The 18,747-nt window shown below is 42.8% G+C and overlaps 1 protein-coding gene across 3 annotated transcripts in view; it reads right to left on the bottom strand.

The window, feature by feature from the left end:
• Window positions 1–4,729: 4,729 nt before the first annotated feature.
• LOC132378613 (palmitoyltransferase ZDHHC3) overlaps window positions 4,730–18,747 on the bottom strand; it is a 110,488-nt gene continuing 96,470 nt past the window's right edge. For 2 of the 3 annotated variants that reach the window (XM_059945699.1, XM_059945700.1), the window contains one exon: window positions 4,730–5,511. In XM_059945699.1, coding sequence (XP_059801682.1) covers window positions 5,314–5,511 — 198 coding nt within the window. In that variant the 3' untranslated portion in view covers window positions 4,730–5,313. Of the gene's footprint in view, window positions 5,512–6,641; window positions 6,720–18,747 lie in introns of all 3 variants that reach the window. The other variant, XM_059945703.1, reaches the window with a different exon arrangement.

Genomic DNA, 18,747 nt, shown 5'->3' with positions numbered 1-18,747 from the left:
CAGACTTCATGGCCTGAATCTGCTCCTATGTCTTGTGGTCTTATTCCAAAGTGGAATATGTGTCTGGATAGGCTCACATTTGTATCTGGTGGAAACTGCAAAGAACGGTCTTTTGAATGGATGGAAGAGGTAGATACATTAAGGACATTTAAAAGATTCTTAAGTAGGCAGATATATGAAAGAAAAATGGATGGCTATGTGAGAGAGAGGGAAGAGATTGATGAACCTCTGGTGATGATCTTCGCATCATCAATGGGGACAGGAGAGGTTCTGGAGGATTAGAGGGTGGTGTATGTTGTTCCCTTATTCAAGAGAGGGAGTAGAGATAGCCCAGGAAATTATAGACCAGTGAGTCTTACCTCAGTGGTTGGTAAGTTGATGGAGAAGATCCTGAGACACAGGATTTATGAATATTTGGAGAGGCATAATATGAGTAGAAATAGCATGGCTTTGTAAAAGGCAAGTCATGTGATGAGACAACCAAGCTGAGCTGGGGTCCAGAGTTGACCCCCCCCATGAACTAAGCTGCTAATGAGAGAGTAGAAGGGGGGGGGCATCCCGCGCAAATGAGAGAGAGAGAGAGACATGATTTAATATTATGGCTCCTTGGCTGATTGTTTACCTTTGCTCCAAGGACACTTTTGCCTGCTTGTAAGATTCCTGCAGAGACAGCAAGGCGGGACTGGGTTGATGGACAGTCAGTGTCCTGAAAGGGGAGATAAAAAGCATGTCTGCTAAGACACAAGCAGACACACCAGGGAGACACTCCACGGGACACTGAAAGAGCGTTGTGCACCCACGTGAAGGTGGGGGTTTAGAGGATCAATTCGGGGGAATTGATCAGAGGCTCACAGTGTGTGAGGGTGTGACCGGTGGGGACTTGTTTGTGTGTCCACCCTTGCCTGGGTGACAGGTCTACCACTGAAGAATGGTCGTACGGGGTCATAGTCGGTGACCGTAACAGGACAGGAAGACACTGGAAGGTTCGACGGCATCTGCATCACCTCTCCCTCTCCCTTTCCCTCTCTCTCTCTCTAACGGTACACCAGCAACCACCTCGACCTAAACTAAACTGAGCTGAACTCCTCACCATCGTGAGACTATCCGTTTACCCCTAGACTCTGAAAGAGCTTGGTTCTGATTCCTATTTCCACACTTCTGTATATATCATTGCTAACCTGTTTCATATATTTGCATTTTATAGTACTGTATTACTTAGTTTACTAGTAAACACTATTAGTTACAGTAATACCAGACTCCACCGTGTATTCCATTTCTGCTAGTTCAGTAACCTGGTCATGGGGTACATGACACGAGCATGATTGAATTTTTTGAGGATGTAGCTAAACACATTGATGATGGTAGAGCAGTAGATGTAGTGTATATGAATTTCAGCAAGGCATTTGACAAGGTACTCCAATGCTTTTTCAGAAAGTAAGGAGGCATGGGATCCCAGGGGACATTGCTTTGTGGATCCAGAACTGGCTTGCTCACAGAAAGCAAAGCATGGTTGTAGATGGGTCATATTCTGCATGGAGGTAGGTGACCAGTGGTGTGCCCCAGGCATCTATTCTGGGACCCTACTCCATGATTTTTATAAATGATCTGCTGAAGAAGTGAAGGGATCATTTAGTAAGTTTGCTGATGACACAAAGGATGGGGATGTTGTGGATAATGTGGAGGGCTGTCAGGTTACAGCAGGACATTGATAAGATGCAAATTGGGCTGAGAAGTGGCAGATGGAGTTCAACCCAGATAAGTGTGAGGTGGTTCATTTTGGTAGGTCAAATATGAGGGCAGAATATAGCATTAATGGTAAGACTATTGGCAGTGTGGAGGATCAGAGGGATCTTGGGGTCCGAGTCCATAGGACACTCAAGGCTGCTGTGCAGGTTGACTCTGTGGTTACGAAAACATACGGTGCATTGGCCTTCATCAATCGTGGGATTGAGTTTAGGAGCCGAGAGGTAATGTTGCAGCTGTTTAGGACCCTGGTCAGACCCCATTTTGAGCACTGTGCTCAGTTCTGGTCACCTCACTACAAGAAGGATGTGGAAACTATAGAAAGTGTGCAGAGGATATTTACAAGGATGTTACCTGAATTGGGGAGTATGCCCTATGAGAATAGGTTGAGTGAACTTGGCCTTTCCTCCTTGGAGCAATGGAGGATGAGAGATGACCTGATAGAGGTGTATAAGATGATGAGAGGCATTGATCGTGTGGATAGTCAGAGGCTTTTCCCCAGGGCTGAAATGGCTAACATGAGAGGGCACAGAGGAGGTGGAGGGCATGGAAGTAGGTACAGAGATGTAAGGGGCAAGTTTTTTTAAACAGAGAGTGGTGAGTGCATGGAATGGGCTGCTGGCAATGGTGCTGGAGATGGATTCGATAGTCTTTTAAGAGACTCCTGGACTCCTCACTAATTTTTATAGATGCACCGTAGAAAGCATTCTTCTAGGGTGCATCACAACCTGGTATGGAAGTTGTCCTGTCCAAGACCGAAAGAAGCTGCAGAAGATCGTGAACACAGCCCAGCACATTGCACAAACCAATCTTCCATCCTTGGACTCACTTTACACCGCACGCTGTCGGAGCAGTGCTGTCAGGATAATTGAGGACACGACCCACCCAGCCAACACACTTTTTGTCCCTCTTCCCTCCGGGAGAAGGTTCAGGAGCTTGAAGATTCGTTTGGCCAGATTTGGGAACAGCTTCTTTCCAACTGTGATAAGACTGCTGAATGGATCCTGACCCAGATCTGGGCCGTACCCTCCAAATATCCGGACCTGACTTGCACTACCTTACTTTCCCTTTTCTATTTTCTAATTATGATTTACTATTTAAATTTTTATTATATTTACTTTGATTTGTACTTCAGGGAGCACAAAGCGCAGAATCAAATATCGCTGTGATGATTGTACGCTCTATTATCAATTGTTTGGTGACAAAGTTACATGGAATACAGAAAAATAGAGGGTTATGGGTAACTAGGTAATTTTTAAGGTAAGGACATATTCAGCACTGCTTTGTGGGGCGAAGGGCCTGTATTGTGCTGTAGGTTTTCTAGGTTTCTATGTTAATATTTCTGACCATGGGATTTTATTGAAACATTAACTCTTGTTCTATCTACACATGGTGACATCACCACCCATAGATAACACTGTCACTGGGCATGTAAACACTACTTCCTACTATAAATTTTATTATTGCACTTACGTTCTATACATTTGTTTTGGTTTTGGACCACAAGGCACAGGAGCAGATTTAGGCCAACAAGTCTGCTCCACCATTCCAACATGGCTGATCCCAGATCCCACAACCCCATTCACCTGCCTATGAAATGAACGGCTTATGCCATAAACCAACCCTCCACAGCAGTCTGTGGCAGAGCATTACACAGCTTCACTACTCTCACTAAAAAAAATCATTACTTCTGTTCTAAAAGGTCACCTCAATTTTGAGGCTGTGCCCTCTAGTTCTGGATACCGCCACCATAGGAAACATCCTCTCCACATTTACCTTATAGAACCATAGAACATTACAGCACAGGAACAGGCCTTTTGGCCCTTCTTGGCTGCGCTGAACCATTTTTCTGCCTAGTCCCACTGACCTGCACTTGGGCCATATCCCTCCATACACCTCTCATCCATGTACCTGTCCAAGTTTTTCTTAAATGTTAAAAGTAAGCCTGCATTCACCACTTCAACTGGCAGCTCATTCCACACTCCTACCACTCTCTGTGTGAAGAAGCCCCCCCCCCAATGTTCCCTTTAAATTTTTCCCCCTTCATGACCTATGACCTCTGTTTTTTTTTCTCCCCTAGCCTCAGTGGAAAAAGCCTGCTTGCATTCCCTCTATCTATACCCATCATAATTTTATATACCTCTATCAAGTCTCCCCTCATTCTCCTACGCTCCAGGGAATAAAGTCCTAACCTATTCAACCTTTCTCTGTAACTCAGGTCCTCAAGTCCCGGCAACATCCTTGTAAACCTTCTCTGCACACTTTCAACCTTATTACTATCCTCCTCCTAACTAGGTGACCAAAACTGCACACAATACTCCAAATTCGGTCTCACCAATGTCTTATACAACCTCACCATAACATTCCAACACTTATACTTAATGCTTTGATTTATAAAATCCAATGTGCCAAAAGCTCTCCTTATGACTCTATCTACCTGTGATGCCACTTTTAGGGGATTATGTATCTGTACTCCCAGATCCCTCTGATCTACTGCACTCCTCAGTGTCCTACCATTTACCTTGTATGTTCTACCTTGGTTTGTCCTTACAAAGTGCAATATCCAGTCCTTTCAACAGTCAGTAGGTTTTAATGAGATCCCCCATGTTCTTATAAATTCCAGTGAGAACAGGCCCAAAGCTGCCAAACACTGCTCATATGTTAATTCCTTCATTCCCAGAATCATCCTTGTGAACCTCTTCTGGACTCTCCAATGACAACACATCCTTCTGTGATCATACATATCTTTATAGCATTTTGTTATAGAGTCAGAATTACATTAATACAGCAGAATTAAACATTATCTGATTTTATTGGTCTTTGACTTAAGGTAGCGGTGTGCATGAAATATTTTTAAAATCTGTCTTGTATAATGGTTGGAGAATATCTGAAAGAATTAATATCAACAAATTAAGTATTTTCATCCAAACCACAGAAGATTATCCTTGAATACTTGCACGAACAATGTACTATGACAGACTCTTCATAGAGTAAAAACAAAACTTTATTTCATTTACACAAGGTACCAATGCAAAACCTATAGGTAAGGAACACTTTATATTAAAATTCACCAAGCTGGATCCTGAGGTTCTTTATCCACCACTGAGGGACTCAAACCTACCAGAGTGTAAATCAGGATTGAATACTGTTAGACAAGAGATTAGTGTCTTATGTCAAAACCAAGTACACAGCTTTGTGGCAGATTGCCAGTATGTGACCACAAGGACAGAGCATACATGGCAGAAGAAACTTTGAGGTCATGAAAGGCACATAATATTATGTCTCATTGTACAACAAGTTTCAAGGTCATGAAACATACTTTGTTTTTGTGCAGTAAAAGGCACTTTAATTAATACCATTATAAATAATACTAAAATACACTTTCACAAACATAATACGCATCTTAATTACATTTCTGTGAAGTTCTATTTTGGTAATCTGGGTGATCAGTTTTCTTTTGAAATTCATCCATCAAATTGACAAAACTTCATTATGTCAGGAAGAAGTCTTTACTTCAGCAAGTTGAGTGGTTACCTGGGCCCTGGTATAGTTACCCGGACCCTCGTATGGTTACCCAGTCAGGACTTCAGCAGACATGTCCTCCACGTTCCTTTCAGTAGGGGTGCTGTTGCCTCTCTTCCTGCACTGCAAGTCAGAGAATGGGTTGAACCATCCGAGCGAAAAGTTTCCGTCAAATGCTGCTTTCATTCCTTCCCAACCCAATGTCCTCTCCCAGGTGGGTGTTTCATTTTTGAGACGTTCTATGCCCTGGAAACAGTTATGATGCTGTGTAAAAGGTACTGAAAATTAAATACCATCATAAATATACTGCATCTCCAAAAAGAGTGGAAACCTGAATCCCCATCTCTAACAAGAGTGGAAACTCCTTTAACAGAAGGACTATGGCAGTTCAACACCCCCTTCTCTGGAGCAATTAAGAAAGTGCAATAAATGTTGGCCTTGCTAGCAACACTCAAATTCAGAAAACGAATACAGAAAAAAATACCATATTATCAATTATCGCAAAACATCTTTAAACACAGCTCACGAAAGGGGAGGTTTCTCTAGCTGAAGGAGATTTGGAAGAACTTTAACTTGCATTACCTGAAATTGTACTTCCATTTTTCCTTCGGTCTCCTTGAACAAGGGATCCACTGTAAGAATCTTTCTCATCAGGATCAGGGAAAGGATGCCAGATCTCTTCCCTCATGGACAGTGGTGAACTAGCTGGGCTTTACAACAGTTTCATCTGGACAGCAGACTTTTCTTTGTATAATTAATTCCCAGTTCTCAGGTGGCTACAGTATCCCTCAAACAGTGGGTGATCTCTAGTCCAAGCAGTGTGCTATTGTACTGTTTGCAGTTGGTTTTAATATTTACAGTACATCAACCCTTGTAAAACCCAAATATATTCTCCCTTGTACAACCCAATACAATGTCAATGTATGCTTTCAACATACAAGTTTTATCTGCCTCTAACCAATGTTCTTAAAATTCTAGTGTCACTGAATCTAACCAAATGTGAAATGAGACTAGTGAACAAACTACATCAGGTCACTGGTTAGCACCTCTTACAACACATTTTATTGTTTCATTTTGCCACCAGAACTGGTTAGAATGCAATAAATTATAGCATTTTGCTTCTGAATTGTTTCTTAAAATGAGAAGGCAGCATTCAAATACACACTTTATAGGTTAACTCTCACAAGCCTAGTTTACATATACACAGCTCCAGGACTGTGTATCCACAGGAACAGGACTACATGAAATGTGGGGACTTAGGAAGTGTACATCCCTTTCCTCTGGTTGAGTTTAGATCTATAGCTCTGAAATGCACAAAGGCACCACAGACGAGAGATTGCCATTAATTAAAATGAAGCTCATGCAGAAAGATGTACCTGGATCATTAAAGGTCAAGTATCATTTAAGATTTCTAGACAGAGTTGTGCAGGCACCAACTTTATTTCCATGACAGGCTGCAGTGTTAAAAGAGGAAAGAAGTCAGTTAGTTGAATAAGCAAAAGTAAGGAAAAGTGCAAACAAGTACGCACGGTTTGATTTCCTCAGAGAATAACATAGTGAACTCACAGGTCAGTGCAGTAAGTCTCCCATTACCTGTCACGTTAGTGCTGCCAATCTTGCAGATTTTTGTGACTGTCAGAGGTTACTTACTATTAGTCCCCTTTTATAAACATGTTATGCAAAAATATCACAGTAAATCCAGTTTAAGGGAGTGGGTAACGTATGAACAGCTGGATCCTGTATCCAGTCCCAAGCCACCCACATTTCTGAATAACTCCACCCTGGCTCCAGTCACAGAGTGACCCTAATCCCAATCCTGAGCTCACATTCCAGACTACCAGTGAGCGGTCATCAGAACTCAGGTTTCTCTGACTTTTACCAGTGAGCCAGAAGCTCACATGCTCTGCTGCAGTACACTGCAGTTTTGAAGGAGCTGCTCAAATTGCAATGCAGTACACAGAATGTAAGCTTCTGACTCATCCTGATAGGCAGAAATACTATAGCCCTCCTATATCCCTGCTCCCTATAAAGTTTTCTCCAGGCAAGTACCCCTCTCAGTTCTTTAAGTGCATCCAATATCTCTCCATAACCTATTGCTGTGTAAACCCATTCCAACTACATCCAATATCACTAGATCCAAGTGTAATACTTCAATCCTATAGATGGTCTATGAACAAGTTAAAGATCTGGATGATATGAATGTGAATTTCAGCATTAGCAGCACTGTTCTGCAGGTGGGTTTTAGTTGTGGGCTCCCAGTATCAGTTTTCATGTGCAAATATCCCCATGGACAAACCAGGGTAGGACATAGCTGGTGAGCGGTAGGGCACTGAGGAATGTGGTAGATCAGAGGGATCTGGGAATACAGATTCACAATTCTTTGAAAGTGGTGTCACAGGCAGATAGAGTCGTAAAGAAAGGCTTCGGTATACTGGCCTTCATAAATTAAAGTAACATTCCAATTCCTGGACTCGATATGTTGAAGTTGTAAAAGACATTGGTGATGCCCAATTTGAAGTATTGTGTGCAGTTTTGGTCACCTGCCTATGGGAAAGATGTCAATATAGTAAGCTTTGAAAGAGTGCAGAGAGAATTTACAAGGATGTTGCCAGGACTTGAGGACCTGAATTACAGTACAAGGAAAGGTTGTATACATTTGGACTTTATTCCCTGGAGTGTAGGAGAATGAGGGGTAATTTGATAGAGGTATACAAAATTATGAGGGGTATAGATAGGGTAAATGCAAACAGGCTTTTTTCCATGAGAGGTCATAAGTTAAGGGTGAAAGGTGAATGTTTAAGGGGAACTTCTTCACTCAGAGTGTGGAACAAGCTAACAACAGAAGAGGTGGATTTCAAAATTTAAGAGAAGTTTGGATAGGTACATGGATGGGAAGGGTATAGAGGGCTTTGTTTTGGGTGCAGGTTGATGGGATGAGGCAGATTAATAGTTTGGCATAGAAATGGGCTGAAAGGCCTGTTTCTGTGCTGTAGTGTTCTTTGAATCTAAAAGCAAAACAGCAGGTCAGTGGGCTGTTGTCAAAAAGATCAGGTGTGATATTTGCTGCCTTCATTCCCTCTCCTTCATTTCAAATGTTCCCTTCAACTCATAGCGTACTCTTATCCAGTATCTGCAGACAACACCATACCCTGGTCCATCCTAAGTGGGATCAGTGGTAGAAGGAAAACATGAGAGATTCTGCAGATGCTGGAAATCTAGAGTAACACGTACAAAATACAAATCGTAGCAACGTGATGGAGGGCCTCAGCCCAAAATGTCGACTGTTTTTACTTCTGCTGAGTTCCTGTGTTCCAGTGTAGAAGACAGCCACATCTCATCCCCTCACAATATGCAGACAAAACCTGCTCTGCCTGCAAGCTGTTACAATTACAGGAATAATTGTATTTCTGCTGCTTGTGCTGTTGGGTATCTTATTTTAGGAGTTTTTTTTTTGCAAATGCAGTGTGTTCTGTTATCCAAGCTTCATAGACTAGTATTTTGGTTTCAGTAGCAGATAAACAATTATTTGCTCCACCTAGGAATGTTAAGTCAATTAATCAGGTTTGTCTTTGTACCTGTTGTAGCCTTCTGCCCAGTGGGTTGCTGTGGAAGATTTGAGAGAGCAGGGTGAGATCAGATTCCTGAAGGACAGTAGTCTAGTTTGTTTTTTTGTGAGGAGGTGTGGAGAAGAACAGATGGGAAGATCTTGGAGGATCCCACCCAAAGGGAAGACCTTATTGCAAGAGTGCTTTGTGCAGGCAAATGGTTTCAAGGAGTAAGTGCCAATATCTCTGAGTCAGCCAATTTGTTTGCGACAATCTTCGAGGGAAGTTTGGCTTGTGGCTGGTGATGTGTAAAGCGATACTCCCACCTACTACAGGTACAAGCTCCAATGTTTATATGTACAGTTACACTAGTTCCACTGTAATGGGCCCTTTTCTTTTTCTGTTAACTGTTTGTTAAAGTTGAAATATTGGTAAATATACTTTTGTAATTTTATGCCAGTGTATGATCTGTTTTTTCCTGGCGATTGGTAACTCTGCATGGGGCAGTATTTACCCAGCATACACCATTATTACATTCCAACTTTCCTGATTGGTTAAACCCAAATCATATTGACCCTGGCCATGTGATACTTAGGGGGTACCCTTCTCACCAGTACCCATACAATGCTGAGTCCTGTGCTTGTTAGCCAGAGTTAGCTAATGAGCTGAATTTGTTACGAGCCCCAGTACATCCAGCACAATGAACGGCCACCTTACAAAATTTATGCAAGTGTTTAAAAACTACTCCTTGGAGCTGCCTCCCAGAGACCTTACTTGGCAAACTGTTACAAAATCAAGGCCTGATTTGGTGTTTAGGACATATATAATGCCGAGCAACTACTGATAGCCTTAGTGCGGTGATATTTATGATGCATTTTAGATCACTGTAGGTACACTCAATGTCAGTGTGTTCCATGTTTGATAGAAACAATGCCATTGAAAAGACCCTTAATGGCATTGCTCCTGTAAAATACAGTCATAGAATGATGGAGACCAGACACAGGCCATTTGGCTTGTCTGGTCTATTCAGAATCCTCCCTGGCAGTCTCAGATGCCTGCATTCTGCTCATAACCCACCAAACTCCTCCCCTCCATGTACCTTTCATGTCTCCTAAATGTTGCAATTGTACCTGCTTTGACCATTTCCTCTGAGAGCTCATTCCAAGTACCTTTTCAGTCTCTCTTAAATTGCTCCACTTTTATATCTGTGCCCTCTAGTTTTGGATTCCCTAATCCTGGAGAAAAGACTATGACCTTCCACCTTATTCATACCCCTGATGATTTTATAAACTTTTATGAGGTTACCTTTCATTCTCTTGTGGTTCAGGGAATAACCTCTCCCTATCACTCTGGCCGTCTACCCCAGGCAATGACTTATATAACTGCAGCCTCATGTCTCTAAGCCTGAAAGCCAGCATGTTAAACGCCTTCTTCACCACGTCTACTTGGACGGCCAGTTTGACCAAACTATGCACCTGTATTCCCAGGCTTCTCCGTTCCACAACACTTGCTAGTGCCCTACCATTCACTGTAACATCTCTACAGTGAAGTCAGGCTCACTAGTCTGTAATTCCCTGGCCTGTTCTTCAACAATGCTATATTAACCACCCTGGAACTCTGACGAAGCAAGTATCTCCACAAAGACCTCTGTGATTTCTTCCTTGGCCTCCCATAATATCCAGAGTGGCATGGTCAGGCCCTGGAAATTTGCTTACCTTAATGCACTTAAAGGCAGCACGTAACTCGACTGAAATAGATATATGATCCAAGACCCCACCACTTACTTCTCTGGCATCTGTGATTTTCTTGATAAACAGCGAAGAGAAATAGATATTAAAATCTCAGCCATTTGCTGCAGCTCTACCAACAGGCAGCCCTGAAGTTTATTCTTTTTCTAGTCACTCTTTTATTGTTAATGTAACTGAAGAACCTCATGGGATTATCTTTACCCTGCCTATAAAGTCCATCTCATACCCATTAATGCCCTCCTCATTTCCCTCTTAAGCTTGCTCTTAAATATTTTATATTTGTCAAGGGGTTCATTTGTATGCAGCTGCCTAAATGCAATGAAGGCTTCCTACTTATTCAAAATATTGGCAGCTCTTGTCAGCCAGAGTTCCCTGACCTTTATATATCTACCCTTCACCTTAACAGGACAATGCTGCCACTGGACTCAACTTTCTAAAAGCCTCCCAACTTGCCAACTGTCCCTTTTGTTTAAAATAGTTATCCAGTTGTTCCCAGCTAGATCCTGTCAAATGTCCTCAAAGTTGACCCTGCTCAAATTAGTCATAGAAAAGTACAGAAACAGGCCCTTCAGCCCATCTGGTCTGTGCTGAACCATTTATACTACCTACTCCTAAAGCCCTACAGACGCCTATACTCCATGCACCTATCCCAACTTCTAAACATTGAAATTGAGTTCATATGCACCATCTTACTCCACACTCCCATGACCCTCTGAGCGAAGAAGTTTCCCCTCATATTCCCCTAAAACTTGTCACCTTTCACTCTTAAACTTTAGTTGTAGTCCTACTTAACCAGTGGAAAAAAGCCTGCTTGCATTTACTCTATCTATACTCATAATTTTATAGCTCCATCAAATCTTCCTTCAATCATCTACACTCCAAGGAATAAAGTCCTGCCCTATTCAATCTTTCTATATAATTCAGGTCTACCAGTCCGAGCAACATCCTTGTAAATTTTTCTCTGTACTTTTTCAACCTTATTTATATTGTTCCTGTAGGTAGGTGAGCAAAACTGTAGTCCAAATTAGACCTCACCAACGTTTTGTACAACTTCAACACCACATCCCATCTCCTGTACTCAACATCTTGATTTATGAAGGCCAATGTGTCAAAAGCTTTCTTTACAACCCTACCTAACTGTGACACCACTTTCAATGAATTATGGACCTGTACTCTGCAGGGATCTGTTCTGGGACCCCTCCACTTTGTGATTTTTACAAATAACCTGGATGAGGAAGTGGAGGGATGGGTTAGTAAGTTTGCTGATGACACAAAGGTTGGAGGTGCTGTGGATAGTGTGGAGGTGCTGTCAGAGGTTACAGTGGGACCTTGATAGGATGCAGAACTGGGCTGAGAAGTGGCAGATGGAGTTCAAGCCAGCTAAATGTGAAGTGGTTCATTTCAGTAGGTCAATTTTGAAGACATTATAATATTAATAAGTAAGACTTTTGGCAGTGTGGAGGATCATCAAGATTCTGGGGTCCATGTCCATAGGACACTCAAAGCTGCTGCGCAGGTTGACAGTGTTGTTAAGAAGGCATATGGTGTGGTGGTATTCAGCAACCATGGGATTGAGTTCAAGAGCCGTGAGGTAATGTTACAGCTATACAAGTCCTTAGTTAGACCCCACTTGGAGTACTGTGTTCAGTTCTGGTCACCTCAGTACAGGAAGGATGTGGGTACTATAGAGAGCGCAGAAGAGATTTTTTTTTACAAGCATGTTGCCTGGATTGGGGAGCATGTCTTATGAGAATAGGTTGAGTGAACTTGGCCTTTTCTTCTTGGAGCGACGGAGGATGAGAGGTGACCTGATAGAGGTGTATAGGAGGATGAGAGGCATTGATTGTGTGGATAGTCACAAATTCTACCCAGGATTGAAATGGCTAACATGAGGGGGCACAGTTTTAAGGTGCTTGGAAGTAGGTACAATGGGGATGTCAGAGGAAAATTTTTCACACGGTGTGTGGTAAGTGCGTGGGATGAACTGCTAGCGAAGGTGGTGGAGGCAGATATAATGGGTTATTAAGAGACTCTTAGATAGGTACATGGAGTTTAGAAAAACACAGGGCTATGCAGTAGGGAAATTCTAGGCAGCTTCTAGAGTAGGTTACATGGTCGGCACAACATTGTGGGCCGAAGAGCCTGTAACGTGTTGTAGATTTGCATATTCCCAGATCCCTTGTCCCACCATACTCTTCAGAGCCTACCTTTCACTGTGTAAGTCCAACCCTGGTTGATCCAACCTTGCACTTGTCTGCATTAAATTCCATCTGCCATTTTCCCTGCTGGTCCGTATTCCACTGCATGCTCTGATAGTCTTCCGTGCAGTCCACTACAACTTCAATCTTGGTGTCATCTGAAAATGTGCTTATCCAGTTTACAATGTTATCATCCAGATCATTGATACAGATGACAAACAACACTGATCCCTGCAGCACACCACTAGTCACAGGCCTCCAATCAGAGGCAACTATATACTACCACTCTCTGGCTTCTCCCACAAAGCCAGTTTACTACCTCATATTGAATACCAAGCAAATGAACCTTGTGAGACCTTGTCAGATGCTTTGCTGAAGTCCATATAGACAACATTTACTGCCTTACCTTCATCAGCTTTCCTGGTAACTACCCTGAAAAACTGTAACATTGGTTAGACACAACCTACCATGCACAAAGGCAAGCTGACTATCCCTAATCAGTCTATATCTATCCAAATACTCATTTATCCAGTCCCTCAGAATACCCTCCAATAACTTTCCCACTACTGATATCAAGCTCACTGGCCTATCATTTCCTGGTTTACTTTTAAAGCTGTTTTTAAACAGCGGAGCAATATTAGCTATCTTCCAGTCCTTCTGATACCTCATCTGTCACCAAGTCTGATTTAAATGTCTCTACTAAAGCTCCTGCAATTTCTGCACTTATTTCCCAGAGTCCAAAGAAACACCTTGTCAGGCTCAGGAGATTTATCCACTCTAATTTGCCTCAAAACAGCAAACAACTCCTCTGCAAACTGTACAGGGTCCATGACTATGTTGCTGCTTTGCCTCACTTCTATAAACTGTGTTCATCTCACGTGACTCAGTATTGAGATGAAAAAGAAATCCATTCTGATCTTCCAGAGGACAAACTGTGTCTCTTACAATCCTTTTGCACAAGTTCCCACAAGCACCAATCTACTATTCTCACAAGAACTACATGCAAATTCCCAGAGGGAGGGAGAAGAAGGAGTCTATATAACACACCTGCCAAAGTGACCGTTCCCTTCTCATTTCTAAGTTCTACCCAAAAGGCCTAGTTAGATAATTCCTCAAGAAAATTCCTAAGTACTGCTGTTGTGTCCCCATTTATCAAAAAGGCAACAACCCCTCTACTCTTACCTATTTCTCTCACACCTGGAACATTAAGCTGCCAGATTTGGCCTCTCTCAACCACGTTTCAATAATGCACCACAATAGCCCAGTTCCCTAGAGGCAATCTGTGTCTTCAGTTTGTCAAACTACATGCATTGAAATAGATGCAATTGAAAGCAGTGGCTCTATCTGTCCTTTTACTGTAAACAAAGCTATCCTGATTGCTAGCTTTACACTTAGGTTGCTGCACATAGCCCTATCTTCTCACAGACTTTGTTCTTTCAAGTTCCACTCCTTCAGCGTTCAGAATCATAACCAGATTTATTATCACTGACATATGACAGTTTATAGCAGCAGTACGATGCAGACTAAATTACAAAATAAATAGTGCAATAAAAAGGAACAACAAGGTAGTATTCATTGGTTCATGGACCATTCATAAGTCCAATGAATCATCGTGCAAGTCTTCAGGGTGCTGTAAATCCTCCTCAATGATGGAAACAAGAAGACTGTGTCCTAGTAGGTGAGGCTCCTGAGTGACAGATGCCACCTTCTTGAGGCATCACCTCAAGAAGTGGTGATGGGAGTTAGCTGACTCTACAACCCTCTGCAGCCTCTTTCAATCCTATACTTTGGAGCCTCCATACCAGGCTGTGATGTAACAGTTGAAATGCTCTCCACCATACATCTATAGAAATTTCTAAGGGACTTTGGTGACATACCAGATTTCCTCAAGCTCCTAATTAACTGGGCCCAGGATAGATCCTTTGATATGTGCACACCCAGGAAGCTACTCACCCTTTCTGCTGCTGACCCCTCAGTGAGGACTTGTGTGCATCCTCCCAACTTCCCTTTCCTGAAGTCCACAATTTCTTGGGTTTTGCTTATGTTGCGTTCAAGGTTGTTGTTATGACACCACTGAATCAGTTGACATATTTCATTCCTGTATGCCTCTTCAATGCCATAGTGAGACAGCTGCTATGAGAAGTTGTAGTAACTCAGTTGATCAGATGCCAGTGTTTCCTCCATGCAGTGAAACCCAAAGCATTGACGAGCCATCCCCCCTCCATAGATTCTGCCAGACCTGCTGAGTTTCTCCAGCATTTGGTTGTTGGTCTTTAACTTCAGTTTGTTTGCAAGACCAACTATAGAAGTTGTGAAGTTAAAGTTAGAAAGTTACACTGCAGTTATGTAAGATGTCAGTGAGGCTGCACTTGAAATATTATGTACAGTTTTAATCACCCTGTTATAGGAAAGGTGGTATTAAATTAGAAAGAGTGCAGAAAAGATTTGCCTGGACCTGGGTGCGTGATTTACAAGGAGAGGTTTTGTAATTAGTAGGACCTTGTAGGAAGTTGAGGGGCGACCTGATATTAGGCCAGGTTCTTCACACAAAGCATAAGGGAGGTCATGCTGAACTGTACAGGGTACTGGTGAGGCTGCACCCGGAGAACTGTGTGCAGTTCTGGTCTCCATACTTGAGGAAGGATATACTGGCTTTGGAGGCAGTGCAGAGGAGGTTCACCAGGTATATGAGGAGAGGTTGAATCGCCTGAGACTATACTCTCTGGAATTCAGAAGAATGAGAGGGGATCTTATAGAAACACACAACATTTTGAAAGGGATAGGTAAGATAGAAATAGGAAAGTTGTTTCCATTGGTAGGTGAGACTAGAACTAGGGGACATAGAACGTAGAATAGTACAGCACAGTATAGGCCCATCGGCCCACAATGTTGTGCCGACCCTCAAACCCTGCCTCCCATATAACCCCCCACCTTAAATTCCTCCATATACCTGTCTAGTAGTCTCTTAAACTTCACTAGTGTATCTGCCTCCACCACTGACTCAGGCAGTGCATTCCACACACCAACCACTCTCTGAGTGAAAAACCTTCCTCTAATATCCCCCTTGAACTTCCCTCCCCTTACCTTAAAGCCATGTCCTCTTGTACTGAGCAGTGGTGCCCTGGGGAAGAGGCGCTGGCTGTCCACTCTGTCTATTCCTCTTAATATCTTGTATACCTCTATCATGTCTCCTCCCATCCTCCTTCTCTCCACAGAGTAAAGCCTTAGCTCCCTTAATCTCTGATCATAATGCATACTCTCTAAACCAGGCAGCATCCTGGTAAATCTCCTCTGTACCCTTTCCAATGCCCCAAGATTCAGGGGAGAAGATCTAGGAGGAAGATGAGGAGAAACTGTTTTTCCAGAGAGTGGTGAATCTGTGGAATTCTCTGCCCAGGGAAGCAGTTGAAGCTTCTTCACTAAATATATTTAAGATACAGTTAGATAGTTTTTTTTACATAGTAGGGGAATTAAGGTTTATGGGGAAAAGGCAGGTAGATGGAGCTGAGTTTACGGACAGATCAGCCATGATCTTATTGAATGGCGGGGCAGGCTCGATGGGCCGGATGGCCTACTCCTGCTCTTATTTCTTATGTTCTTATGTAATATGCATTTGGATTGCGCTGCCGGAAATAATGGTTAAGGTGGGTACAGTAACATTTAAAAGCCATCTAGATAACTGCACGGATAGAAGAGGTTAAGAGGGCCAGAGGGCTTGGTTCCATGCTATTTGACTACCAGCACAGTGATACATACCTTGGAAACCACCATTCAACAATATCAGTGATATTCACCATGACCTGGGGACTTCACAGTGCAGAGACCTACAGGGTAGCATTAGTCGCTGGCTTCCTAAATACCTGTGAATCTCAGACTAGCCACAGCATGCGTCACAAAGCATCAAGAGAACTTTTCTCTGCTATGACACCGCAAATCCCTGATCACACCAGCAGCAGATGATGAACAAACTTCAACTTTGGCCAGCCACTACTGAGACTGATTATTCCGGGCCTCCTGCGGTGGACGCCAGGCTGACCATAGTAGACACTGCTTTCTGAATTCCATCAGCACCAGAGAGTACCAGGTGAACAGAAGACGATCCCAAAGCCTCATCAAATCCACTCATTGGCCCACAAATGCTCAGAGCGTCAGTATTAAGAATGCACTGAGATGGGAGGGGGGGAAATGGGGTAGTGGGTGAGCAGTTTACCCAAAACATTTCTCTTTCATTATTCACCCAGTTCCTCTTACACCCATCCCTATGGTTCTTTATCCTTCTCCATCCCACTCAATTTGCCCACAGGTACCCACTCCCCACCTTCCTTTATTCAGAATCAGGTTTAATATCACCAGCATGCAATACATAATAATAAAACTGAATTACAGCTTAAATTAAACAAGTAGTGAGGTAGTGCTCATGGATTCAATGCCCATTCAGGGAAGAAGTTGTTTTTGAATCATGGAGTGCGTGCTTCCTTCCCTGATGGTAGCAATGAGAAGAGGGTATGTCCTGTGTGACCGGCCTCAGTGGTGGATGCCGCCTTTTTGAGGCATCATTCCTTGAAGGATGCCTGGGGAGGCTGAATGAACTTACGGTTTTCTGTAGCTTATTTCGATCCTGTATAGTTTCACCCCCCCCCCCCACCCCGAACTCAAGCCAGACAGCGATGCAGCCAATTAGAACTCTTTCCATGGTATATCTCTAGAAATTTGCGAGTATCTTTGATGACATACCTAATCTCCTCAAATTCTTAATGAAATATGATCGTGCTCCATCTTCCTCTTTTCAGATTCCATCATTTTCAGCTTTTTATAACCTCCCACCCTCCCTACCTACATCTGCCAATCATCCCTCCTTACCTGCATCCAACTACCATCTGCTGGATCTTGTTCCACCCCTTCCTCTCACCTTCATCTTGCAGTTCAAATGAAACATTCACTGTCCATTCCCAACCCCACACACACAGATGCTGCTGCTCCCAGTGTTTGTCCAATATTTTGTTTTTTTTTTGCTCCAGATTCCAACATCTGTAATCTCTAGTGTGAGGGGGAAGTGGATGGAAATAGGTTTACAGAGAAATGTCACTGATGGCAATGTTCATGTTGTAAGAAGCTGCTGAAAAAGATGTGAAGTATTTTTCAGTCAGAGAACCTACATCACTTATCAATATCTGGAATGCTTGGTAAACACCAATGGTTCACACATTTCCTCCAAAACAATAGCAAATGTTTAAATTAGTATTAATTGACCTCAGTATTGAATAGGATCGAAATTAGGATAAAATATCCATGGAATTCTCCCTTAAATTTGGAGAACCCTCCCCCCACCCAAACAAAAAAATATTATGTATTTACTTCTTTAGATACATTGCTGAATAGGCCCTTCTGGTCCTGTGAACCAACAAACTCCTGATCTAATCTGAGCGGGACAATTTATAGTGACCAACAACTACATCTGTGGATGGTGGGAGGAGACAGGATACGCCGGCGGTCATAGGGAAGCAGTGGTGGGAATTGAGCCCAGGTTGCCTGTATTGATGGGCATTGCCATGCTACCACGCCACCACAAATGCCTTGAGAATGATAATGTATGGACGTCTGCTCAAGATGATGAGTAACCAAATCTGAATTCATAAAAAAAACCACCAGCCCCCTCTGCACAAATCCTCAGTTGGTTTAACGAGGCTTCATTTTCATTAACACAGAAAAACATGAAAACTGCTTTTCGATTGAATGGAACATTCAGGTTTAGTGGTTCGGCTCCCCTGCAAGGCTTTACAAGGATCGGCCAGACTGCACTTGGAGTATTAGAAGAGTTTTGGGCCCCTTATACAAGAAGGGATGTGCTGGCACTGTTGAGGGTCTAAAGGAGGTTCATGAGAATGAACCTGGGAATGAAAGGGTTAATTTTATGGTGCATTTGATGGCTCTGTACTCACTGGAGTTTAGAAGAATGAAAGGAGATCTCACTGACACTTACTGAAGATCTTT

Source organism: Hypanus sabinus, chromosome 20 (assembly GCF_030144855.1).
Source record: "Hypanus sabinus isolate sHypSab1 chromosome 20, sHypSab1.hap1, whole genome shotgun sequence".
Classification (NCBI taxonomy): Eukaryota; Metazoa; Chordata; class Chondrichthyes; order Myliobatiformes; family Dasyatidae; genus Hypanus; species Hypanus sabinus.
The sequence above is the reverse complement of the archived record's forward strand: the minus strand, read 5'-3'. Positions and strand labels throughout refer to the sequence as shown.